This window comes from Montipora capricornis, chromosome 2 (genome assembly GCF_036669925.1).
Source record: "Montipora capricornis isolate CH-2021 chromosome 2, ASM3666992v2, whole genome shotgun sequence".
Lineage (NCBI taxonomy): Eukaryota > Metazoa > Cnidaria > Anthozoa > Scleractinia > Acroporidae > Montipora > Montipora capricornis.
This window is the reverse complement of record NC_090884.1, coordinates 34,989,793-35,016,825: the sequence shown is the minus strand read 5'-3', so window position 1 is coordinate 35,016,825 and position 27,033 is coordinate 34,989,793. Positions and strand designations below refer to the sequence as shown.

At 38.3% G+C, this 27,033-nt stretch overlaps 3 protein-coding genes across 3 annotated transcripts in view; 1 reads left to right on the top strand and 2 right to left on the bottom strand.

Annotated features, from left to right (window-relative positions):
• Window positions 1-11,424, bottom strand: part of LOC138019777 (sorting nexin-2-like) — a 19,823-nt gene extending 8,399 nt beyond the window's left edge. The window contains exons 1-8 of the mRNA XM_068866666.1: window positions 11,097-11,424; window positions 7,897-7,975; window positions 7,408-7,451; window positions 3,495-3,636; window positions 2,686-2,767; window positions 1,949-2,024; window positions 1,621-1,734; window positions 1,073-1,166 (exon numbers count right to left, since the gene is read on the bottom strand). Of these exons, the coding sequence (XP_068722767.1) occupies window positions 1,073-1,166; window positions 1,621-1,734; window positions 1,949-2,024; window positions 2,686-2,767; window positions 3,495-3,636; window positions 7,408-7,451; window positions 7,897-7,975; window positions 11,097-11,399 (934 nt within the window). The 5' untranslated portion in view covers window positions 11,400-11,424. The remainder of the gene's footprint in view (window positions 1-1,072; window positions 1,167-1,620; window positions 1,735-1,948; window positions 2,025-2,685; window positions 2,768-3,494; window positions 3,637-7,407; window positions 7,452-7,896; window positions 7,976-11,096) is intronic.
• A 1,755-nt stretch (window positions 11,425-13,179) lies between these two features.
• Window positions 13,180-15,175, bottom strand: LOC138037944 (uncharacterized). The gene has a single exon (XM_068883778.1). It carries the CDS (start codon window positions 14,447-14,449, stop codon window positions 13,637-13,639), a length of 813 nt encoding a protein of 270 aa, XP_068739879.1. The 5' UTR covers window positions 14,450-15,175; the 3' UTR covers window positions 13,180-13,636.
• A 9,055-nt stretch (window positions 15,176-24,230) lies between these two features.
• On the top strand, window positions 24,231-26,085 carry LOC138037943 (uncharacterized). The gene has a single exon (XM_068883777.1). The coding sequence runs from the start codon at window positions 24,533-24,535 to the stop codon at window positions 25,256-25,258; it is 726 nt and encodes a 241-aa protein (XP_068739878.1). The 5' UTR covers window positions 24,231-24,532; the 3' UTR covers window positions 25,259-26,085.
• The last annotated feature ends 948 nt before the right edge of the window (window positions 26,086-27,033 follow it).

Sequence of the window (27,033 nt, the reverse complement as noted above, 5' to 3'; positions counted from 1 at the left end):
ACTTTCTCCAGATGATTTTAAACCGCGCAAAAGTATCCATGTATTAGTAAGCATCACCGATAGGAAACCTGAGTATCTCAAGATGCCCAGAACGTATGTGCAATAACAATAGACCGTATTCATAAATGGCGGTCACATTTATAATTCTTTTGTCCACGTGCAAATTAGCCTACCAAGCCTCATTTTAGAGTAAAAATTCTTTTCAATTCACTGTATCGTATCAGGGCTTGGTAGGCTAATTTCGACCAAAGAATTATAAACTGGCCGCCATTTATGAATAAGGTCTATAGTAGGCACCGTCCTTAACTACTTTATTTTTCACTAATTATTGTGTAGGGTTGAAATCCGACAGTGAAATCGGACAGTTGGCTGTAACTGGATACCTGAAATAGGACAGTTGCATCAGTCAATCATATTAAGTGCCCTCAGCTTAATCCACCAATCACAGAATTAATCACAATAACCATAGCAACAACCACGCCCTACCAAACTGGGGATTTTCCAAAATGGACAAATTTGTAATATTAGACAGTGAAAAAGGAATGCATTAATTTTGTTTTCTCGGAAATTGTAATGGTTATGATTAATTGGTAACAGGACTTTGTGTCATCCAATTCGGTCCGTAATCATACTCATGATGAAACACATCAGACTCCTTCCACGCGGTCGTCCAATTTTGTTAATCACTCATATGACTACAGACCAAATTGGACTCCACTCAGTCCTATTACCATTATAAGTTATAAAACAAGAATTGAAAAAAGTAATGAAGAATTACAAAGAGCACAACCCCTGCAGCCCTCATCTAACAAAGAGCTGAGGTCACGCTTGTGTATGTGGTTTTTAAAACTGGCTAAGGTTCTAACTGATCTGTCTGTAGTTGTCAGTTTGCTCCATAATGTGGGTCCTAAATAGCACAATGTTTGTGTGCCATAAGTTACTGTGTTATACCTGAAATTGGCTTGCATCTCATGCAGAAACCTGCAATCCTGGACATGCCTATGATAACCCCTCCACAAAAACCCCAAGAACCCCTGAAGATTTAAAACAACAAGAAGCAACCACAACTAACCTTTGCGCTGCAACGAAAGGATTTCTATACTCTGGTGAAGCTTCTTAAGCTGTTGATCCATATTTTCAATCTGTTGCTGCTTTTCCTCAAACCACTGCAATAGAATTTACAAAATGACCTCTTTGTGCAAAAGAACAAATTATTGTGTCACTTACTGCAACACAAAAAAAATTGGAAGTTAAAGTTTGAACTGAACTTTGTCCACTTTAAAATTTGGAGACAGTGTGATCCAACAAAAAAGGCATTGGATTTGAGAGAGGCTGTGCCTGGTTCAAATCCACCTCTGAACACTGGACAGATATGTCTTTGGTGACCTTGAAATCAACTTTATGGCACTTAGATAGCCAACTGGTTGCTTCCAGCCATTGGGTTTCCTCACTTAGCTCATCATCTTAAAGCACCTTTGAGTATATCTGTACGTATAGCATTATTATGGTCATTATCATTAAAAAATGAACGACCCAGTCTTTTGTCAAAAGAAATATGTTTTGCTGAAATATACTCAAAGACATCAACATAATAACTGCCAGAATGTTTTTGTGTCATACATGGTCCGACTCTGACATCTTTGTGGTAAGTTGAAACATGGTGTCTCCCATTGATTTCACAAGGCGTTTTAAACCACCTCCACTGAAGGCTGCTGTGTCTTTGGCTCTAGGAAGCTGATAAAGAGAATTTTAAAAAAATCTTATTAATTTGAACAAATGAATCATATGTCTGACGCAAAAAAGTAGACAATTTACTATAGATGGAAAAAGGTAGATAAAAGAGAAGGCAAGAACTGTAATTATTTCATGCTGTACATGTACAGAGCCGACAATATCACTTGCTTTTAATCACAAATTAATAATGTAACACAAAAACAATAATATATACCACATCTGCCTCCAAAAACTGTCTGAACTCTGGATCTTCTTGGAGAATGGGATGTCTTGCAACCCTGTTCAGATATCTAGAAAATACAACATTCGTTGTTGTTTCACATGTTCTGAAGTCTCCCTGCAAAAGAGCAGTGAGCATGAAGAGAAATGTAGAGGTTTACTGTATTCTGGTGCACAGAAGTGTCATTCCAAAAGAAACATTCCATGACAGAAGCACAATACATTGCACTGCAGTATGAACCTCCGTTAATCACAGGAGGCAAGCTAAAACTCTGCTTAACCAGCCAAATGAACCCAGACTTGGTTTGTGTACATGTACTTGACCTCCCCTCTTAAACTGTAGGTCTTTTTTGCGTACACTCCATACTGCAAAAAGTACCCATGGAGATGTTCGACTATTGTTGAGTCACTAATTCTTGTTTTTACAAAAATGAACTATTTAAGACAATGAATCTACACAACATCGCTGATTGGCAAGTTTTTTATAACCTTCAAGATTTCTGCACAGAGAATAAAAAATTAATAACAAGGTATTACAGTGGACAGTGTTGTCAAATACTGTAGCCTTCTGAACAAAGTCAAAACACACATGCAGTAACCATAAATCAAACCAGGGACATCTGCAGTTGGTTTGAATGCCACAAAACATACTGATAATATTCTCCATTTTACCGTGGGAGTGTAGTTCATTATTTTATTGAAGCAGACAAAAATTAATTTAGCATACAATACCTCTCCAAGGCAGCTCGCCTTTTGTTGATAAAATCAACTGGGGTACTTTCCTCTCCCTTCCCCAGCTTCACCATGGTCATTCCTAAATATTAAAATAACAAATCATCCTACAAAAGCAAACTCCAAAAGGCAAAATTTGTGTTATTATTATCTCCTCAGGGACTTTTCAGTGTCCATGAAACAAGTATCATTAAAAAAAACACGCACAACAAATCTTAACCCAACAGAAGAGAGGCAGTTACTGCAATGTTACTTCCACTGCAAGTAACACTGCTTTGACCTTTCTCCGCTGCAATAACAATTCTTTCAAACAGGGTACAACATAAATGAAAATATAAAAATTGTGTTTGGAATGGTTGATTGCTTTTGTATTCTTAACTGTAGCATGCTTCACAAAGTGCTCCAAGAGGTAGGCATCCTAGAGTAGCTAAAGAAATAGACCCAGTCTATAGACAAAGCATTTCCCCTCTGCATTGTACATTGTGATTGCTGGTACGAAAACAACAACTGCCCACCAAAATAATCTGGTTGATGGCAACAAAGAATGGAAACCACACAAACTCAAGCAAAATTAATTTAATTGGGCACATACATACATGTAGAAGGTTTTAAGGGTCTTCAAACTTAAGAGCAAGAGCTACATGTATAACACAATTTGGCCCTAACATTATTTCATTTGCCTGGGAAAGTAAAAACATGGCATTTTGTAGCATTGTCATAAAGTTGATACAATTGTACTCTAGCCTGTGTCAATTTACATATACATTGTAACTAATCAGCAGTGCCAAACAGAGGAACATGCACCATACCAACAACAGACTTCTCAGGAGCTGGTGGTACAATGCGACCCAAGTGAAGAAACTTGCTGTTCAGTCGCTCATGAAGACCGAGGAAGTCACTGAATCGGCGTTTGACAGTTGATTCCGCATTCTTGAATGTTGGCATGCTTGTCTAAGAGGAAGAAAATTAAAACACTATTGTCATCTTTGCTAGCACTAGATACTTACATGCTCAATAAATTTCATATCAATTTACCACATGTGGAGAGAAACAGAAAAATCATTACACAGTTAAAAGCTTGCTGATGAAGAGGATAACCACTGCAATGTTAAAGAATGATTTTCTACTGTGAAGAAATAAAATTGAGTTCACCATGTTACTTTCTTTTTATTGCATAGATATAAGTACTGAATGAGTGTTGTTTTGCACAAAGAGTTGTACCAAAGGAAATGACATCATCAATAGTTACCCTTCCTAAAAAGACTGACGAAAATAACCTGCAAGCCAAAAACTACAGTAGAACTTTTGCTGTATTCCCAAGTGAAACACTCTTAACTAAAGCTACATATACATAATATTATACTGCAAAATCCAATCTGTAACATTCTCAAGTTGTTACACTGTACAAGATATCCAGGAAATACACTGTACATGTAGCAGCAAACCATTTTCTTTTCAAATTGATTACTGATTTGACAATATTAGTGACTTTCCCTTGTCAAAAAAAGGGATATAAAATGCCCAATCACGTTTTTGCTCCACAGGTGGTAACCCAGAAGTCCCTGCGTAGAAGGGAAAATATATGAATTGGTAGATGTTGTATAGGGGAAAGCAATCTCGATTTGCTCAGCCGAGCCCACAAGGTGGTATAGGTAGTGCTCAGCCAGACACGCAAAGTGGTATTGGTATCGCTCACCGAGTTTGGGAGGTGTTCTGGGTAACTTGAGTCACAAGGCGAGAAAGTCACAAGAAGCATTAATATCAAAGTGCTGTTCAACATAGCGATTGAAGGTCAGTAATTTTCGATTATTTACAGCAATTCCTTTTACTGTGAAAATCAAAGATTATAGCCCATTGACTCACAGGGGGTTCCCCATTGATGACTAAAATCGTCTGGCATTAAACAGAGTAAAATACGTAAGTGTGGCCAGTTCAGGCTTGCTTGGCAGTCAAAGGGCTATATAGTACCAAATAGAAAATCATATTGCCTGCAGCTGTGGGTCGGAAATCTATTTTTCAGGAACAAATCAGAAACAGGAGCGACCATTTGTCTGACACAAATCAGAAACAGGGGTGACAGACTTCTACCCACACACTGCCAGACGCAACCTCAGAAAGCAATTTAAGCATTGTCTCAGTATCAACATTTTCAAACAATCTTCAATCATATTTACAACACTTATTCACAGATAATAATAATTAGGGATCCGAATATAATAACTAAGTTTTGTTCCTATTTTATGGTATTTCAAGTTAACGTGGAAAGAACCACATGGATCAAAAAGATGATGACGAAATGTTGCCTCCCAATTAACGTTCCTGTTTTACTATCATATTTTCAAGGAATTTTCCATACTTTTGTAAATTGCTTTTCAATTAATAGCATATCAAAACGTTGATGGAATTGGAAATAAATGTTGCCCATCCTTTCCTTGCATCTTTCACCTTCAGTTACCTACCTAGTTACATGTAGCATAATATGAAGATATCACAATGTGCAGCACATATTAACTGGAAAACATCTCAACTGCCATCCATATTATCTTGGGCAGGGGCAGATATAGTGAAAACTATTACAAGTATAACTTGATGTTGTGCAGAGTGAAAACAGAATCCACACAATTAATTTGTTACTTTTTAGGAAGGGTTCTATTCCTGAAGTGAAGTTTTGACAATCAAGAAATCTTTTCCTCTTTGTATCATTTGTCCCTTTGTTCTACTGTCATGTAACAAGATTATGCTGCAGCTTTTCAAAAGTGGCAGTAGAGAGACAAAGAGCAATCAAGGGCTCTATGAGCCAACTAGGCCACGAATGTAACAATCTGTTCTTGTGACAGCATTTTGATTGAGTTGCTGTACATCATCATCACGTTGTATGACCCAGGGCTTGAAATTATCTTTTTTGCTCAGGTGCCAGCTGAGCTGGAGAAAATTTGGTCGCCAGATCATAAATTTTGGTCGCCAACTTTGCATGCAAGGAAAGTCATAATTATTAAATAGCATAAAAAAGAAAACAGCATGAGAAAGCTCTCTAAAGCCATTGTTGTTTTTGGCTTAGTTTGGTGATGGTGTTCTTTAAGGTTATTTGAAATGGAGCGAAGCACAGTCCGTGTTTTCCATGGCAAGGCAAGCATGGGTCTTTTATCCTTGTTTATCACCTCTTCAAACTCCGAAGCAACTTACCTTTATCGCAAGTAAACGCAATACTACAATTGCTCGGCCTAGGCCCCCACACAACCACAATTCTCATACCAGTCTCCGACCGAGATAAAATAAAAGGAGCGGCTCGTATACAGTTTCAGAAGCATCTAGAATCAGTCTGAGGAACTTGGTTTCTTGACGTACTTTTCTGCTGATACCTTGTGCAGTCAATTTTGCAGGTGTTCGCTTTCTAAAAGAGGGGACAAGTTCTCCAACCCACTTTACGTTAGGGGTACAGGTTGCTTTTTGAAGACTCCATGTAAATTTCAAACTCATCATGCGATGTCTAGGTATATTATCAATATCAAGCTAGTTTTGAGGAGGTCCTTCAGTAATAAGGCTAAATCTACGTTTTTAGCATTCACAACTGATGATGGATTTAAATTTTGAATTAACCTTCTTGCTGAATCTTCGTCTTCCGGGTGTAAAATTCATGTAAAACCGGCAAGAAGCATACGATTTTCTTGTAGTATTTATACATTATTTTAATGGGGAAAGAAAGGAGAGTTGTGTTCTAGCTACCAGTTCCAAACAATTTCATCATGTAAAGATCCAAATACAACAGTTGACAGTTGTCTACTGTTTATCCTGGGTTATCAGACAAAACGTGATTCGCCAGCTGGCCACTAGTTCTGAAAATCTAGTCGCCAGCACTCAATTTCTGATCGCATTGGCGACCAGTGAGTCACAATTTCAAGCCCTGTGACCAATAGGCCATTTCCGAGTTCATGTCTGCCTCCTTTTCAAAGCGAGTCTAAGTGCGAAGTTTTTGTAATGGTAATTAGTTCTACTTTACATATGAATGAAAACTAATTTTCAACAAAAACTTTGCACTTAGACTCGCTTTGATGATGAGCAGGGCTCGAAATTAACGAAAAAATCCAGTCGCATTTTGCGATAAGATACGAAAATTTAGTCGCAATTTCGCATATTTTAGTCGCAAAATCGCCGCGCTGCATTGTGTTGTCAGCGGTTTAGCAAAAAAATATGAGCTCGCAGTACTTGTGTGTAAAGAAACTGCTGAAAATGGCGAATGATCGAAGGAATGGAGCTGTGCACGTAACATCGCAGCTAAATTACTATACAATTACGCTACCTTCAGAGAAAATTCACAGCAAGAAATAAAATAATTTTGTCATTTATTTATTTATTTATTTGTTTTAGCAAACGTAGCAGCAAAGTGGCAACTGCTAACCCTTTTGTTTCCAAAGAACGAAGGTGACAACAAGTCGCAAATTTGCGACTTCTCCAGATATTTTAGTTGCAAAGGGAAAAACTTAGTCGCAAATGCGACCGTATTGGTCGCAATTTCGAGCCCTGATGAGGCAGGCTTGAAAAATTTTGAGTCAACAACTCAATATGCTGTACAGTTGTACATGACCAGGTGAAATAGTAACAAGGAATATTTTATATCTGTTTCAGTTAGCAATATAACAAGGCAATGAATCTTGATAAAGAGAGAAATACATGTATTATTTCTTGTCACATCAAACACTGCATTCAATAAATGACTGTATTTACCTGTGTTGTTACTTTGAACACCATGTAAGAACTCATACCATCACCTAAACAACAAAATTGGACAATACTTCCTTAGTTAAGTTGCCAAAGAAAAGCTAGCATAAATGATTACACAATACTACATTTCTTTACTTTAAATAAATAAAGGAGGCCTCAGGTAGCCTCTCTCTGGCTGCTTTTTTTAGTTTTTGCTGATCCTTGACAGCATTTCCAAAGCAAAAAATTAATATCAACCACTGAAAATAACAACATGAAACAAATCTTGTTTTTGGTCACGTAAGGCCTTGATAAACTTATTTCTCTCAATAACATTGCTATGCTATTGATGGCTTACAAGACAAGATAGTTCCCTCTGAATCAAGAGGATCTGGTTCAACTCATGCCCCTGGATGACCTAAATTTTCAAAAAGGTCTTCCTTCAAAAAATCACAAAATTCTAGAAATGTGAAATGATAACTATTCATGATAACCCAAATTAACTGGACATACCGATTTTTTCAGGATCTGTTACTTGAATGTCCATATCAAATGTATCAACCCCTTCCTCTTCTTCAGTAGGTTCTTTTTCCTAATTATAAACAATTAAAAACGTATTGAGAATAAATAAAATGAATAATATTAATGATTATTATTATTATTATTATTATTATTATTATTATTATTATTGGGTTTAATAAGAATGTTGTGTATTTTAAGCAATCAATAGATCATTCTTTTTTTGCAGTTTACACTGCCTCTCTACAATACACTGTAAGTTACCTTGTAGTTAGAGTACTGGCTGCACAGAATAACCATAAGGGCTATTGGACCCAGACAACCAGTGAATAATTTCTTGCTTGTAGGAAAAAAAAGGTTAAGAATAGTAATAAAATTATTGTTAATATTAACCCTTTTCCTCCTACGAGTGATACTTATAGATATGACTCTGTCTAACAACAGATGATTTAATTTGTCAATAGAAGCAGTTTCAGGGGTAACATGGTTAACTGATGTCAACAAGAGATGATTTCACACCATATTGTGCAGAAACTTCCTACTTCTAGAAAGTTACTTTAAGCAAGGCTTACATTCCCCTGATAAAGCTAATAAATCCAGTTTCCACCAAACTATGGGTTCTTTCATACATGTATACCCTTAATCCAATGACACCTAGAAATAACCCTTGACAGATTTTACTCTGTCAAAAGCCAAAAATTTTACTTGTTAACAGTGGGCAGTTAGTCTAGAAGTCAATGGGTTAAGGTGGTAAGGAGTGAAGGCCAAGCCAACTGTTGTTCCTGAGCAGAAGAAAAAAACAGAAAAACCTAGAAAAAAATTGTGTACCTTTTTTTAAATAATGGATAATTTTAGACCTCAAAAGTAGCTGCACTGCCAGTTTTTCATATTACGTCAAAGAGCATAACCACCAGATTGAGGCCAAAACCAATAAATTTCTTATTAACAATGAAATGATATATGTAATAGATCATACATGTACATGAACTGCAGATATGAAATCAAGTGAAGCTATGAAGGCAATTTTTGCAATTGCGTAAAGATCAAATCCCATTGAAGTCCTGAAATTTTCAGGCTTCTTTACGCAACTGCAAAAATTGCCTTCATAACTGCGAGGATCATAGCTTCAATAGATTCCTTATTATCATCTTTTTTTTTATACAACCAAATTTGCGCCATTGATGTAACAACTGTTTTTAACTGTACTTACAAAGAATTTACGTCATGTGTTTGCAAGTAAAAAATCACCATTGATGAGCTACATCTACATGTACTGTGAAAAAAGGCCTATTCCTTGATGTACATGTAATGGAAACCATTGATGACTTGTTGGTAATGCTTGCAGTGTTCAATCTAGAAATTATGGAAAGTGGGTCAAATGTCCCACGTGACATTTTAAATTGGGTCATTTCAAAAATGGTCTGGGTCAAATTATTATGATAATAATAAACTTCGAAAAACTGGCAATATCCCTATTATGCTATACACTACCAGTATATTTTTACAACTTTTAGCATTTTACTTGTTGAGGCCGTCGGCTCGACTGGAAGTTCTGCAACTTCTGCGGGTTGACTCGCTGTTGTACTAATTTCTCCACCTTCATCATTTGTCTCCTCCAGTTCACCTTGATGTTCACTTTCCGTTGCCACTCTCTTTGGCGCAATGAAAGACTTAACTTTTGCTGGCGTTTCATGAAACTAAAATTAACGTAGACACAAGAACACACCCTGAACGAAGCGTGAATCGATCGTCGTAGTAGCGTCCAGTCTCTCTCGGAATTGGAACGCCTGACACAAAAAGTACTCGTACAAACGTAGTCTGAACCACCAGTCATTTCGCAATTTCACGCGTTCATATAAGGCTAGGAAGCACACATATTTGTTTTTAAATTTACTTTCATTATTGCCTGCTGCTTTGGAAGTACTTATATACGAGAAAACTTATTTTGGGGGGTTTTTGTTTGTTTCTTTTTTTTGCGTCAGTATGACCCCACGATCATTTCATTTTGCGTCAGAATAGAATATTCTGCGTAAATGACGCAAAAACGCGGCCTAGATTGAACACTGTGCTTGGAGATTTGGCCACTATCACCTTCGCTTGAACAATAATTATGTTTTCTTTTTTAGTTCAAGGTTTAATACACTGTTATTTATATAAAGTGATTAATTAACAAAAACAAATTGACATTCAAAGTAATTGTGCACTGAAGGCTCAGTTGGTTGAGCATCCGGCTGTCATGGCGGGTGAAGCTATATTGAAAGTGTTGATTGAGGATCCAGCACACGTGTTTAAGGGACAGCAGTCAAAGAGTGTAGCATGTCTTATGAGCTACATGTTTTACCAATACAGAAACAAACCTAGGCCTAATTATGCCTAATTAAACCTAAATTAGACCTAATTAGACATAATTAGACCTAAACAAGACTTTTCAGGTCTAAGGTTACCTTTAATGAATGTTTAGGTTTGTTTCTGTATTGGTAAAACAAGTAGCTTACAAGACGTGCTATACTCTTCGACCGCTGTCCCATTTACACATGTGCTGATCCTCGATCAATGCCTTCAATAGAGCTTCACCCATCATGTGGGAGGTCGCAGGTTCAAACCCCAGCCAGATCAAGAATCAGGATCTTAAAACAACTGAGGAAAAAGTGCTGTCTTTGTAATTTCATCTGAAAATGGTTAGACTTTCAAGTCTTCTCGGATAAGGACTTTAAACCGTAGGCCCCGTCTCACAAATATCTTCCATGTTCATTAGTTCCCTGTGGGACATTAAAGAACCCACACACTATTCGATAAAAGTAGGGGATGTAGTCCCCAGTGTTGTGGCTGTCCTGTTCTCTCCAGCAGAGGTGGACGGCTTGGTAGTGATGTCTCTAAAAATGCTTACGGTGTACGAGACCACCTAAGCAGAAACAACCATAAGCCGGAATATGCAGATGTCCCGGAGATGTAGATGAATCGACTTCTTAGAATAATTCTAAATAACCTCATTGTTTACGTCTGGGGAGATCAGGGACAATTTGACTTCAAATAAATCTCCCTCAGTTTTGAAACTGTCAGTTCTTTGCACCTGGTTTTATAGCTGTTATTGCCAGTCCAGTGTAGAAATAACTTAAAAATGGTAACCTCCGGCTGTTATGGGACGCACAACGCAAGAATTTACCAAACGGTAACACAAATGGGAAAAAACAAACCTCAGGCTTCTCTTTAGAAGGCAACTTGCTTTCATCCTCACTCGGTATGGAGAGATTTACAACATCAACTGAAGCTGCTCCATCGGTGCCTAGCGGAGCTGACTTCTCGTCATCAGTGTTATCAGCGACTCCTTCATCGTCCAGTGTTGCGCTTTCCCCTTCGTTCGTTTCCCCACCATCTAGCGTGATTTCAGTAGTTTCTTCGATGTTGAACGGATTGTTATCTGCAGCCTCGTCTGACTTAGTTTCCTGCGTGTCAACATCGTCATCAAAAAGAGCAGGGGGTTCACGATCATCCGCCATCTTGATCTCAGACTTCTCAGGTCACGTGGGTGAACCTCGACTGCGTGTGGTGGGCGTGATTCCGCTTTTGGTCCAACGATTAGCCTTAGTTCCTGCACTATTCTTGCACTAGTTTTTCTTCACTTTGGAAATAACTGTCTGCTATTCGCAGACACTGTCCGTGGAGAGTAGCAGCTAGCAGGGTGGAGAACCCCTGTTGTTTGATGGTCCCTTGCATGAACGTGTCACGTGACCTTTTAAATTAAAAAAAAAGTGTTCGTGGTACAACTTAGATGCCAGGAATGGAAAGAGCGGGTTGAAAGTTTGAAAAATGTATAAGAATTCTGTGCTTTGCCATCCAGCGGGCAACCCTAAAATCCGGAATCCGGAATCCGGAATCACAGTACAATACAGAGAGTAAAAACTATCCTAAACATTCATAAAACCTAACTTTAGGCCTAATTAGGCCTAAAAACGTTTGTTTAGGGTTAATTAGGCCTAAGGTTAGGTTGGGTTGCCCCCATCCAGCAGCTGTCACATAAATCTCAGACGGCAGCCCATGAGTAGGAACGAGCAACTTCCATGTATTCCTGTCACGGTGTTTTCAAAGACTGATTTACTTTTAGAATTTCCCGCTAATGAGACACCCGCAGGAAAGTAACTTGACGGCATAGCGTCACCGAACCGGAACTGCCTTTGTTGCTTTGCGGAAAAAGTAGTCCAAAAATAGATTGGTTCCTGTCTCAGTTAATCTTTTTAAGCATTAAAATCGCTGTAAAATCTCTCACCTACATGTCTGTCGCCTCAAAATTGACATTCTTATTAATTTCATCACACTCTTTCCCATTCCATTTTTATGCCACGACCATTTTTTTGATTGACAAGGTTACGTGAGGTGGTCATGCAAAGACCCTATTATAGATTGTATGTGATACTAGTATGTGCGAGACATTAGCATTACTATTATCATTACGATGCCCAAATGTGTTCTAAAGTCATGACCTTGTTAAGTGGAAAGCTATTTTTGGTAACGGGTAAACCGCTAACTTCAGGTTCGATTTCCGCTCTCATGCTCTCTGGTCGTTTAGCTCATGAAACTTGGTGGGTTACGGGGAGTACTCGCTTTCCTCAACATTCGCGGCCTTAAAAAGGCCCTCTGACTTACCGTCATCCTCTGGCCTGGGGTAGTCAGTCGGGACGGAGAAAAAAAGCGACGAAGTCCCATTCAAAATTATATATCCCCAAACCAAGAGTGAATTAAATTAGAGTGTTGTTATGGTATGTGTGGGCTCCCTAACACAGTCACAAATGAGTCTAGTTTTAGAATACCCGTTCCCGTGAAAATCAGTTGTCATGTCCCTGAAAATAACGGGGCAGAAGCAGTCACGCGTGACATGGCTTCTTTTGATTGGTTAAAATTGGCTGCCCCTTGTTTCTTTCGCGCGCAAAGTGTATCTAAAAATAAATCCATTTCTGACTTTGCTGGAGCAAGGCCGCAAAGTGACAGATCAACACTCATCTAATTCACTCTTGCCCAAATCAAGAACTGAGTCAGCAAAAGGGAGAGTATGTTACAGGGGATCTGTTCTATGGAACAAGATGGCGGACTATCTTTTAAAATTAAGTTTTTCTAAGTTGTTTTCTGAGTAACTATTGCTACCTTCCTTTAAAAGTCTGTCGTAATAGCCGCTTCGCTTGTTTTGTTTTTTAAAAGCCGCGTAGGCCTTTAAACAACTCCGCTGACCGCGCGGAAACTGTGTTCGGCCACTACGACAAAAAGAAGTACGAACTAGGAACATGATTCAGGCCTAAACTGCGGAATTTATTTAGAGATTCTAAAATATGTGGTTACAATAAGCTCTTCTAAAATTAGTGGATACAATAGGCTCTAAAATTGTTGCAAAGATTTAAAATTTGCAGGATCTCTGTTCGAATTATTTCGTATTAGCTAAATTCATTTCCATCAAGAAATAATTAGATGTCTGTAAAACACCTGGCCCCAATTGTTCGAATGGTGGATAGCACTATCCACCTTTTTAACAACCGAGGCCTGTTCTTTAGCTGTAATTCATCAACGTTTAGGAACAAGACGAAAACGTGTTTAAAGCTACGCACAGTTTAGGAAAGTCGTAAAAGATGTAATCATCTTCTGTCCTGCGAAGTGATTATGTAATTAGGTCGAAGGTTTAGAAGTTTTATAAAATTCTGTGACCAATTGTTGGTATCTAACGATCTTGAGTTTCAATTCGAGTCTAGGACTATCGAATTGCCGTCAATAGACTATCGTAATCGGATAAATAGTCAAATTCATACGAGTCTTCTAGTCGATTGAGACGAGCTGTTACATTGTTTATCACATCTCGGCGAGTTTTCCAATAAGTTGGACACGTACTTCCGTATATTTCAACTTGCGTATGTCCTTCTGGAGTAACCAACCCCAAAGCGAAGTAATCGTCCAAAAGGCTTGCATGCTCGAGATAATAGCGAAGCAAGACTTCAGTTGAATCCGCATCAGACACAATGAAGAAGTAAAGCTTAACTATGCTATCGTCATCTTCTTGTACCATAACAGGCTTAAAGTATTGTCCTCCCGTAATGACATAAGATCCTAGGTCAGTTATTTCTCTCCCAAAGGCGTTGATGCCTACAGCTTCGAAAAACTCATCACCGATTGCACTTCGTAAATGCACGATGCTATTTACAACTTTCTCGACGTCATAAAGTTTGTTTTCTTTTGTTAATCTGCTCATTTCTATGGTAGCTGTATTCAAGATTCCCGTAATATTTAACCGGTAGCTTTCAAGTTCCGCCGTGGTTTCCACTCGTTTAATTTTCGCTCTCCAACTTTGTGCCTGCTCCAGTTTAAGCAAAATAGATTCCAAATCCCTGTCCTGTAGCCCTATTATATCTTGATCCTTAATTTTCGTCTGCGGGATTATATGCTCCGATTGTTGTTGTGTTGTCGAGATTTCTGTCAGTAATGGAGTGACTTCTTGATCAAGATCAATAAACGAATCACCATCACAGGAGTCGTTCAAGTTGCGTCTAAGTCTGCTCGGAAAGCAGCCCATAGTCCATTAATGAAATCTTCTCGAGTTTTTTTCCTGCTTGCCCGGCACCATACTCGTTGTAGAAGAATACTTTAAGTTCACCGACGCATAAAATACCTTGATAATTGAAAACGGACCGGTGAATAAACTCAATGCAAATTTCCGCAAACACGATTGAAAACAACTAACGACCAAGTCCCCTGGGTTTCGTGCAAAAATACCTTAGAAAAGTGTCGCGGTCCAAAGGGTTCACAACTTCCGGTAGCAACTTGCAGTCAGGCGGACTCGTTTGCGACACATAGATCGGAAAGATAAATTGAAGAAATATCTGTCTTGACGCATGTAACATACAAGTGTGATTTTAGGACTAAACCCTAGTTCAAACCAACGCATTGCAGTGTAAACAATTTTGTCTTTTAAATTATTTAGATGTTTCCTACCCAAGACCCAGCTTCCAATTTAAATGTCTGGTCACTGCAATCAACAACCACCAACTATCGATTGGCAGCAATCTTTGGAAACTCGCAATCATGAACCTGAATCTTTCTCGTTTGTACAAGACAGTTTCGGCATAATTCATCTTGGATGAACTTGAGCAAATCTCAATTGTAGTGCGTCTATTTATTGGTGTAGCATCATCAAACGGGCAGGTGAAAATTAAGTAGACGCGACACTACAAATGTTCCAATACTGAGGAAATCTCTCCTTCTATCACCCCACACTCTTCACCCGTCACTCAAAAACAAGCGAGCGGGCTGGTGACGGATCAGCTACAGCAAAATGTTGTTTTTCTGCTCTCAGTCTATCTTTCAACAAACAGGTGACGTCAAATGCAATGGAAGTTCATTAGGTTTTATTTTCCTTGGCAAGGTTTGTCGTTACGAAACTCTCGATCAAAATGGTTCAATCCACTGTTGGTTCAGTCTCGCATCTCAAGAGCTAAATTGGTGACTCAAAAGAAAAGGGGTATTAAAATGTGTCAACTCGTAATCATTAGGGATCATTTTCTACCAAAGAAAGTCTAACATTATGAAGGTAAACCATTCAGCTCCTTTTTCAAGTACGGGAAGACGGGAAGAAAAAAGAAACAAAATAAAAAGACTCTTTAAAAAGTTCGCAAACACTCTCCCACGAATTTTATGAAATTTTGCTTTAGCACCTGTGAGCACTTCAAATGGTGCGTTTCGGAAACACTGCCTTTACCTAAGTGTCGAGTTCCTAGACTGTTTACGACAGTATATTTTCATCGACTTTTCCTAAACAAAATTGGTTTGGATGCCGATCTTAGTATTTGCGTATGAGAGTAATTTGACAAATTTGTATGTATAATTGTATTCACTTGTTTTGTTAATCAATTAACTAAGCTTGTTATTTTCTTTCTTTAATATCCTGTATTATCTGACTTTAAGCTGCGATGAAAAAGCAAAAAAATGAAAGGTAAATGAATGAAATGCCATATGTGAGAACTTTCTACAAAGTGATATAATCAATATTTCCTTGTGTTCATATTTATTGAATTGTATTTCACATTGATGTAAAATTAACAGGCCTTTTTGCAACAATGCTTCACGTGACCTTCTTTTCATAAACACGATGATTCTGCTGGTTCCAGGAGATTATCTTTCCAGAATTAAAAAGAGCAACTCAAAATATGTATATCGTTTAAACTGGTGTTGTTACAGTTGAAAGAAATTAACTATAAGGATTTGTGTGGGAAAAGGACGCTTTGACAACCAGATTCTGGTTGATTTTGATACAAATCCTTGTTTTTTTCTAAGTTTTCAAACAGTAAAAGTAGGAATCTGAGCTCTGTTTGTGGTGCGTAATTACAAAAAATTACACTGGAGGGCAAATGCTTTTGACCGCTCTATTCTGGCTAAGTCAAACACGATCTTTCCACTTCTAGAATTTATAAAGTCCGAGCTGTAAGTCCACCAATTATTAGTCATGTGACAAGTTTGTTGCAAATGGCCTATTTTAAACCTAAAGTTTTATATGAGCAGGTGGCTTTTCTCGTTGGAGGACGACTAAATTATTGCCAGCTCCCGTTTTAAATTTAATATTTTATTTGCCCACTTGATTTCTATTGGTCCTCGAGGAAAATGAGATCATTTATGATTTATTCAATTGACAAATTTCAGTTAGACAAATTGCACGTCTGAAAAACGAAAAAAATATGAACAATCTAGTTTTTAGTGCGAAAATTACGATTTTTTTGCTTAAAACAAAAAAAACTTATTTGAGCTTCATATTGCAAACAGGTCAAGGTTCTTATTCCATGATTCCCTCAGCTACGGTACTTTTGTCCTTTAAAGCATGTAGTGTGAGATCTCGAGTGAAATTGCTTCTTGACAAACTATTTCGGAAACTTGATGACTCAGTAACTTAGAAAGGGGATTTTTCAGTAACTAATGAAGGTATGACAAATGCTGAAGCGAATTTCGCATTGGAAGCATTAAGCGCGATTTAATTGCTGTTCATTGCATTATAGAGGGTAAAATAGAACGCATTATCTTCAAGAGCGAATCGTATCCATGGTTTTTCGAAAAATTAATCATCTGGCTTAATTGGTGAAAAAGGAAAAGAGGGAAGCACTTCATGTCTTATGAAGGCTCAACTTGCTTTTCGTTATCCCGTTTGAATAGGATTGATGAGGTTATGTGAAATGATTAATTATGAATTTGGAGATATTTAGTGAGGATCTTTTACATTTGCGGCGTTCTGTGGGCAATACTAGTAAAGCTTGATTTGTGGGCATGATATGAAAAAAACAAAAACAAGTGGAACGTTTGCTTTTCACGTCTGGTAATCTAACGCCACCCTTTACAGTTTTCCGATTTAATCGAAGTGGACGATTTTTAGAGATATCATGGGGAGTACACCATCTAAGAGAGAATTTAACGTTTCAAAAGATCGAACAAAGTGCAAGACGACAAACACGAAAGATGTAAAAACGAAAGGACGTCTCGAATTTCTCTCGACAGAGCTCATGAATGTGGTTTGTTCGGAAGACCGAAACTTACAAGAATTGAAGTCAAAACTGGAAAGAGCTTTGTGTTGGACAAGCAAGCACGACACTTCATGGAGTCCAGACTTTTGCAACTCAGTAAACGAGTTATTCGTGGAGGCCCGGAATGAAATGAGTCGTTTAGCCGAACTGGGAAATTTTGTTGCGGCAGATGACATTGTGAAAAGGATTTTGAGGTTTCCAGTTGTATGGGGAGGCGAAATTTTTGAGCATTTCAAAATCAAATCTTTTCTCCGCGAACGAATTGAAACGAAAAGTGCCATAATTCTTGCTGGACAATATCTTAAACCCGATCAATATTACAAGACGGATGATCGTCTTTATAGATTGTATTTCTTTGAAGTAAGGGACGCAGAAACTGACCAATATGTATTTACGTACTATTTAGAATGTAGCAATATTTTGCAGAAGTTTTATGTTCTCTGTTTATCGTGTTCTGGGGGGCATATGCAACTTGCAAAATATGGCAAAACGTGCCCTGCATATTGGGCAGTCAGGGAAGACATGCTGAATGATTTTATCAACAAAGAACAAAGCGCTCTGACAAAATGCAACTCCACGCTTGAGCTTAAGTGATTTGCCGATAATAGCTTCTTTTATTATGCAAAATAACCGATTGCACCTTTTCTAAAAGGAAAAAATTCTGGTAAGCAATTTATGCTGGAGAGCAGAAGCTTTTCTTGATCTTGTAAATCAGTGTTAACAGAGTCTAAAAAGGGTAAAAAATAGGCCGGAATAGGAATACATGGAATAGAAGTTAGAAATCCTTCGTTCTTACGGAGATTCACAATAAAATTGTCAAAAACCTGCTAAAATGCTATTTTAAATATATCTTTATTATCCTTGTTGCTTAAAATGCCAGTCATGCCGTTTTAAATCACTCCAAGTATTCTTATTCCGGAATAGGGTCAATCGAACGCGCCCTTAGTAATGATGATTGTGTTTATTGTGGAGTTTTAATCGAAGTCTGGTTTGGCGTGGCAAGAAAGCTGTGATACGAGATGTGGTTGTCGATTGAACGCTGCTGATTACTGTAAAAGTATGCATTGGGTTCACATATTCTTGATATCATGTCCACGATGAGAGCAAACGACAGCGCGGCGTCAAACATGTGCTCCCTAGACTATCAATTACGCATGCGGAAGACTATTGGGCAAGCTTTGATTATGTAACAATTACACAGATAGAGAAATGTACAAAAATAAAGGAACATTAGAGAAAGAAATATTAAAATAGTCAGGAAGTATTCAAAACTGAATATTGTTTCGGAAATGATGAAACACGAAACACTCGAATAAAGGAGCATATCTAGACCAAACCATCACAAGCAGGATATATTTTCTGCAGTTCATCTCTGACCTTTGCTGCAGGCTGCAATTTGGTTCTTTTCGACTGCGTTAGCACTGAAAGAAGCCATATTTTGCCGGTCACTATTGTCATAGAGTATGCTCAAAATTAAGGTGGTTCAAAACAATGTGTAACGAATAGTCTAAGTAAGTCATCACTTTTGTGGTAATGTATTATTTTTGCAAAAGTGCCGGTTCTGATATGCATTGGAAAGTAAAAGAAACATTGTTGATTAGACAGGATTTAAAGCCTACCCTAAATGAATATGTTAGCAGTAAAAAGCTGCATCTTTATAGCTAGCAAGTAAAGCTATGATCCTCGCAGTTATGGACGCAATTTTAACAATTGCGTAGAGAAGCCTGAAAAATTCAGGACTTCAACTGAATTTTTCAGGCTTCTCTGAGCAATTGTTAAAATTGCGTCCATAACTCAGTGATCATAGCTTTACTTGATTTCATATCCGCAGTTCAGTCTATGATTCATTTTATATGACACTTCGTTCATTTTTAACCAGCAGTAGTCGTTCTTTTTTTCTTTTATTTACTATTATTTGTCACATTTATTGTTTTGGAACCATTAATTAGTTACAAAAATTTGGTTTTATCAACGGAGTTGATAATGTAAATTGGCCACCGTACAGAGATTCTAAAAGCTGACGTTTCGAGCGTTAGCCCTTCGTCAGAGCGAATTCGATTCGCTCTGACGAAGGGCTAACGCTCGAAACGTCAGCTTTTAGAATCTCTGTACGGTGGCCAATTTACATTATCAACTCCGTTGATAAAACTAAATTTTTGTATACTACTTCCCCACAGACGCAGCACCACAGTTTCTTTAGAAACTACCCCTTCATTCATTAATTAGTTACTTACGTTACATACAAAAAGTTCAAATTTGTTGTGAACGGTCACTTCTGAGGATGTATGTCGAAGTATACGAACGTCAATGTTTGTCACCGCTGTTTGGGTTTTATTTTTGATTAAACTAAGATGGCCAAAGAAAAAGATTTTTGACGTAACGTGGATCCCTTTTATTGAAAATAAAAGCTTCTAAATATTCTCAGTTGTACTTTGGCCATTTCAACTTAATCAAAAACATAAAACAAACATAATGATAAAACGCATTTTACTTTGGACTTGACGTTTCGTATGCTACAACATACATCATATATATCAAATTTGAATTTGTTTAACCGTCACTTCTGAAGATGTATGTTGAAGCATACGAAACGCCGTCAAGTCCAACGTAAAAAAGCTTCCTGCCTATATGGTGATTTTGCTACAGTGTTATGAAAGGCGAAAAGAATAAGGTAGATTTCTTTAACATTAAGTCTACAATTACCGACCTACTTAACAATCGATATTGGCGCACGGATGGAATTTTAGGGGCGGATCCAAGGGGATGCGGGGGTTCCGTACTCCCCACCCCCCCCCCCCACTCCCTTCCTGAGATGACCTGCGGCGTTCTAATACAACTGGTATTCTGCAAAGAAAAAAGTCACAAGTCAGACACGCCATTCCTTAGTGGTGCACCCCCTAGCTCCAAAGAAAAATCTTGGATCCACCCCTGCATTTTATATAGAAACAAGAAGGCTTCACTGAGCGCGATATATGTAATAAGAACAAGGTAGCAGTAATATATTGTTTGGAAGTAACCCGTTTATACGAAACTTATTACAAGGACCCACTTTGTCACCCAAATGAATAAAGCTCTGTTGATGTCACTAATAAATGTTAAGGTCAATGTAAGAATCACCTCCTGCTTTAATTTACGTTTTGCAAATTACAATTCCAAACCAAACGTCACATTTCATCGAAGAATATATCTTTTTAGCGATGAATTGCTTAGGACCACCTTTTTCTTTGAGAACGCCCGGGATTAGAGGCTGGGGGACGGGCCGGCTAGAGTTTAAAAAAGCGCACAAGTGACCAGTAGCATCGTAGATATTCTTTTTCTTTGGCCATGCTTCAATTCTGAAGATGAATGTTAAAGCATTCGAAACGTCAAGCTATTAATATGCCTTTTACTATGTTTGTTACCGCTGTTTGTGTTGTTTTTGATCAAACTAATTAGTTTGATCAAAAACAACACTCACTTTCCATCATCATAATCACGCAGTCAAAAGCATCATCCTTAATAATTTTAAATTACTCCAAAATGATTCCGAGACTGGTAGAATCTTTTCGCTTATTTCATTCAAACGCGACAAAAACGTAAGTAACTTTTTAGTTAGAAGCGCGCTCAAAACTAACGAGCAACCCGGTACTTTCAAATGCGCGCGCCAAAGATGCAAAACTTGTCTTTTCATTGTTAACACTAGCCAGACATCGGGACCTAAGCGAGCTGTTAAGATCACCGATCGTTTCACATGTACCTCCGCAAATGTCATTTATCGCATAACCTGTACGTTATGCAATAAATTATACATTGGCGAGACCGGTAGACGACTAGGTAACCGATTCCGCGAACACCTTCGCGATGTTGAGAAGAATGACAAAGATGCATCTAAGCCACTCGTTCGTCATTTTAATCTCCCTAACCACTCCAAAAAAAACATGGCTACCTGTGGCCTTTCCCTACATCTAGGTACAACGGAAAGCCGCAAGAATCTGGAACAAAAATTCATCTTCCTGATCGGCACCCTTAATCCTCACGGTATTAACGAACGCTTTTCATTTAACTAATATATTCCTATTTTTCACGTTGCCATGTTACTACCAATAGCGTAGCTCCTACTCTACTATATAAACTACACGTAACCCATAATTCCTCGATTCGCTCTGACGAAGGGCTAACGTTCGAAACGTCAGCTTTTAGAATCTCTGTAAGGTGGCCAATTTACATTATCAACTCCGTTGATAAAACCAAATTTTCGATCTAAATATAGTTTCGTATTTCCTAACGGAATATTAATATGCATTTTATTATGTTTGTTACCGCTGTTTGTGTGTGGTTTTTGAAGAGACCAGTAAGCTATTGAAAGTCTCGCAGAGAAGCACAAGGTGTCCAATATCCTCTATACAAGGAGTGCCATCTGTAGACAACAACTGTCAATCAATCAATCAATCATGCAATTTTGCCCTTCACCCCTCCCGGAGCATAGGCCACCAATGATAAATCTCCAGTCTCCTCTGTCCTGAGCTATTCTTTCAAGTAGTTGCCAAGTGTGTCCAGTCCTTTTCAAGCTTCCGCCGCTAGGTGTTCCGTGGTCTCCGTCTCTTTCTTTGACCTTGGGGGTTCCAGTTCAGGGCTTGGCGGCCAATGCTACCAGGTGGTTTGCGTAGCGTATGGCCAAGCCATCTCCATCTCCTTTCGTCGAATGTCCTCTTTCACTGGCGTTTGCTGCGTCCTTGCCCATAGGTTCTTGTTGATGATAGTCTCTGGCCAGGAAATGACGAGCGACTGGCTTAGATCAGGGGCACCCAACGACCAATTTGTTGTAAAATGTATTATTATACCCCAGTTAATGAAAATAAATGTTATTAAGGCATTTTCAGGTGTTTTTCAGTGTTGCTGGAAAAACATTATCTGTTCCTTTTTCCCAGCAAGACACACAAGAAATTTCCCAGCCAGCTAGATAAGATTGGTTGGTTTCCCAGCCAGCTGATCAAATTTATTTCCCAGCCAGGAATTCCGCGCGCTTTCAAATCCCTCTATCCAAAACGACCGAACAAAAGCGACAAAACCGGGACAAAACAGGTTTTTTCCGCAAGCGCAATCACTCAATCACTCTGACCAGCCGTCTTATGTTTGTGACTAGGGAACAGGTTCTTTTTTTTTTTTTTTTTTTTTTTTTTTTTTGTCGTCCTCAGTTTTCAGAGTTTCTACAGCCAGTTCGGATTGAAATGCTAGGAAAAGTCAGTAATTGCCAGGCAAAACCTCTATCAATAACAAAATTTCCCAGCCAGCTCATCGAAACACCTGTATTTTTGCCAGCCAGCAAGATTCCTCTGGGGAACAGATAATGTGAGGAACAGATTCGTTGGGTGCCCCTGTTAGATGCATCTTTGAACTTTGGAACAAACTTCCAAACGACATACGCTCATGCGAGAATCTAAGTCTTTTTAAGCATAAACTTAAAACCTACCTTTTCAAGAACTACTATTGTAATCATTAGGAAGATTAATTTTGATTTTCTATGTTTTTAAATTTAAGTTTAATTAACACATTTATCTTAATTCTTGTTTTTTACTCTGTAAAGCGCCTAGATTATTACTGGATAGGCGCTATAAAAATGTTATTATTATTATTATTATTATTATTATTATTAGCTAATCGATGAACAATCATCGAGTATTATGGAGTAACCGATTAGTTTCCGATGATCGATTTCTATCGATTTGCAACGCCCTGAATCCCTCACAGTTTTCAAATTTGTGCCATTGGTTTAATTTGGAATACTTCACATGATGTAGTGTCAAAGATACAGAAGCAGAAATGTAGCAAATTATTTCGTTTTTTAATTGGAAAAGAAATAGTCGGTTTTAGACAGTCATGAGATACGAGAATTTTTCAGCCTGTCGTAAATGAGATAATTGAGTTGGTCAAATACCGCAAATATAGAGAGACAGGAATTTTATCTGCCTCAGACCCGGGGTGCTAACCATTTATTCAAATAATCCGGATGGAATGATCGTTGCGTAAAGGTAAGCGATTTTCCGAATTTATTGACCAACCGGATAAAAATGGTGCTTACCATTTACTACCTGGCATTCCATCTCGCATATTTACTCGATCTTGTGAGAAAGGGCCTGGAAACGGAACGATTCTCGCAAATGGTAAGAGAATTTCCCGAATTTCATTAAAAGTGGACTATCTCTGGAGGTTGTCCACAATTTCCGAAACGATTTTCCGGAAAATTGCCTTTCCATTTGACCTCAGATTTTTTGGCTACATGGTAAGCACCCCCAATGTTCAATCTCTCTCTCTCTCTCTCATGCGCAAAAAGGAAGAGCGCTATTGTAGCTTCGATTGCTTCGAAATGGCTTGGAAAAAGCCTCACTCACAACCAGGGCCTATCTTCTTTTCAGGGAAAGGATGAAGGGAGACCCTGGAAATGAATGCCTGCAAAGGTCACGGTTCATTTGCAACGACGTGACACTTATCATGAATGCAAATGACGTGATTCACTTGGTCAACTCCAAGAACTTCCGAGTAAAATGTATTGTAGAATCACGCTTCTGATGACGCTAACTTTTGCAAAGAAGATTCGTGCTCTTTGAACAACACTTGAACTTGTACAAAATAGGAAACTTTGAATCTAATAACAGACACGTGAGTGATGTACTCAGCAAACGTCAACATGTCACGTCACAGTTTTCAATAACGGGCGTAAAAAGTAAGTAAGAAAATTAAAGACATGCAGCAAATTAAAATATTATTCCTTTTTAAAAGCGACAGTGATACTTGCATTTACAAAACTGAAGCAGAGTAGCCAATGCTGGGTGAAATTTTCACGGGCGTGACTTGGCTCACTTGGACTGATTTCCGGGTGTAACTGATGTCATGAAATAATTCCATTGTACCTTGAACTCTAAATAATAATAGTAATTTTAGGAGAACAGTAAAACATGTTAAAACAGCCGTAATTGCACGAAGAAATTATGACCATTCGTGCATTGTTCGTTCCTGGGCCCCATGAGATGTGATTCGACGGCAGAAATTATTTCAAGCAAAAATCTTTGCGGCTCAGACGCCTTTGCAAAGGAGACTCTTTTATCTGCGAGAACAACATGGGGCACTGTTGCTCTTGCGTATGTAAAAACAGAAAAGACTTCTTAAACGTGGAAATTGGTAATGACTGGGTCTATGTGGAGGATTCTGAAAGCACTGAGATCGAGGACGACCAAGGAAGTCAGACATTCATTCATGACGAAGATCTCGATGAACTCTTGTCCGATATTGAAGACGCTCTTACATGGCCAAAGCGACAAATTAGCTTCCCAAATTCAGCTTGTATCGAGTCATTCAACGCCATGTTGTGCATGGCGACCTCAATAATGTCACGGCTAGCGACAAAAGAGAGATTCGACGAAGCAGACGAAGTTGCAGAAGCCTTATTTGAGCTTGCTGATGCCTGGGGCGACAGCGTGTTTGAAACTTTACGAATCAAGTTTTTCACAAGAGAGGAAATTTCTCTCGGGAGGTTCGTCGCTACTGCTGGACAGTATCTAAAACCAGAACCACTTCAGGAATGCGACGACGAATCGAACGCTAAACTTTATTTCTTTATTGTGTTTGACACTGACCTTGAAAAATACATGTGTACTTACCATTTAGAGCGGTATCGCTATTTTGGAAACAGCATAGCGGACATGTTTTATATTTTAAAACTTAAGCCACGGAGAGGAAAACTTGATGTTAAAACTTATGGACGGAAATGTCCCTCATACTGGGAATTAAGGAAAGATGTTCTGCAAGATTTCTCCAAAAGAAAACGTTCGATGAGCTGTACATGAGAACATATTCACTTACATAAACGTTGAAATCAACTCGACTCAAGTTAGGCCAATAATCCCACCGTAATCCAGTACTTCAACAAATATCTTTGGGGTTCTTTTAATATTTGTAAAAAGAGTTAGAATTTGTATTTTGATAAAGCTCTAGAAGAGCAAACCGCGATTTTTTCTCTCTTTTCCCCGTCTTCTTCGTTGCCTAGTGCCTAGAATCCTTGCTGTTAATAGTCAACCGGGAGTTAAGCTTATCCGGTTACGTTTTGTCTTTTTTGAAGGACTAAAACGCCGAAAATTGGATACGAGAAATTTTGTGACTTACGTAAATTTACGGAGTTTGGAAATAATGACTGCTGGAGGAAGTCGTGTACACCAGAGGTTACTAAATACAAGAGCTTCTACTGACACAAACTTGAAACGATGCACCTGTGAACAAATGAGAAGTGAACAAAGCCAAGAAGTGTCGTGACTGCCAGGGGAATGACTGTCATGACTTGTTGTGTCGTCAAACGTGACCTCCAAGCGATGTTTTTCATATCGTTGGTAAAATATTCAAAATCTCGGCCCAACTGACTATGTTCGCTGGAGAGTTGAAACTTTTTTTCACAAACGATCCACCGTACATCGGGTTTCATTTATCGATCTAAGAGTTCTGGTATATATTTTGGAAGAAAATTATTTGATGACCCAGACATTCTGACCTTTTTGCAGATACGGCGGCCATTTTGATTTCTATTGTTTCAAATAGCTATTATGGAATGCCCAGGGGGTAAATCGATATTTTAATATCTATTATAATATTTAAATCTATTATATTTATCTCTTATATTTAATATCTATTTAATATCTATTATATTTTGATATCTATTATGGGATGCTCAGGGGGCAAATTAAAACCCTGGTAATGGGGTATGCAGGTGAAAGACACTTTTCGACCAAAAAAACCAGTGTTTGGTAGTAATACAATTGAAGCTCTCACTGCGACCACCCTCGTGAGCGATCATCTCTAGTTACGATCACCAATGTAAAACGTCACTTGAACTGTCTAATAGCCCTTTTCACGGTTAGTTTTTCTCATTTACATTACAATACAATCTAGCATGTATGTGAGGCAATGTCGGACTATTTTGTAATTTTAACCCGAAATTGCCTCGCATCCACGTTAGATTACATTGTAATGCAGATGAGAAAACTAACCGTGAAAAGGGCCATTGAAAGCTCTCGTAAGTGACAGCGACCACCTACGCGATTAACCAACGGGATTTTCGCATTGTTTTTAAGTTCTCTTGAGTGACCACTCAGAGACTCATCTATGACGCTATGTTAACACTTTAATAAAAACACAACCCACTGCGCTGAGAATTTGAAAGAATCGTGACAGATTTGCAGTCTCCCTTTCATGGATTCGTGGTTACAGATAATTACGAAACCTTCAATTCACAGTTTTGCTTTAACGAGCAATGTGCTTGAGTGATTTACCCCTTTTGCATAATATTAAAGGTGGTTTCTTGAACATGTTTGCCAGCAATGGCTGGTTTTCAATAAAACTCCAGTTGCGAATCAGTATTGCTTGAAGATTCCACACTGCTGGGTAAGCTTTTACTTCGTGTAGAAAAATACCAGTAAGCACAGATGACGTAAAAAAAAAAAAGAAACCAAAGCCATGAAACAATGCCTAGCCAAAACACAATTACTAATAAACATTAGTATCACCCAACTAGTGGACTAATGCAAATCCTGCATTTTGATTGGCTACGCTACTAGAGGACTATTAGTAATAG

Bases quoted from the DNA above. Each gene is read 5' to 3' on its own strand.
- LOC138037943 (XM_068883777.1), top strand. From the start codon at position 24,533: ATGGGGCACTGTTGCTCTTGCGTATGTAAAAACAGAAAAGACTTCTTA.
- LOC138037944 (XM_068883778.1), bottom strand. From the start codon at position 14,449: ATGGGCTGCTTTCCGAGCAGACTTAGACGCAACTTGAACGACTCCTGT.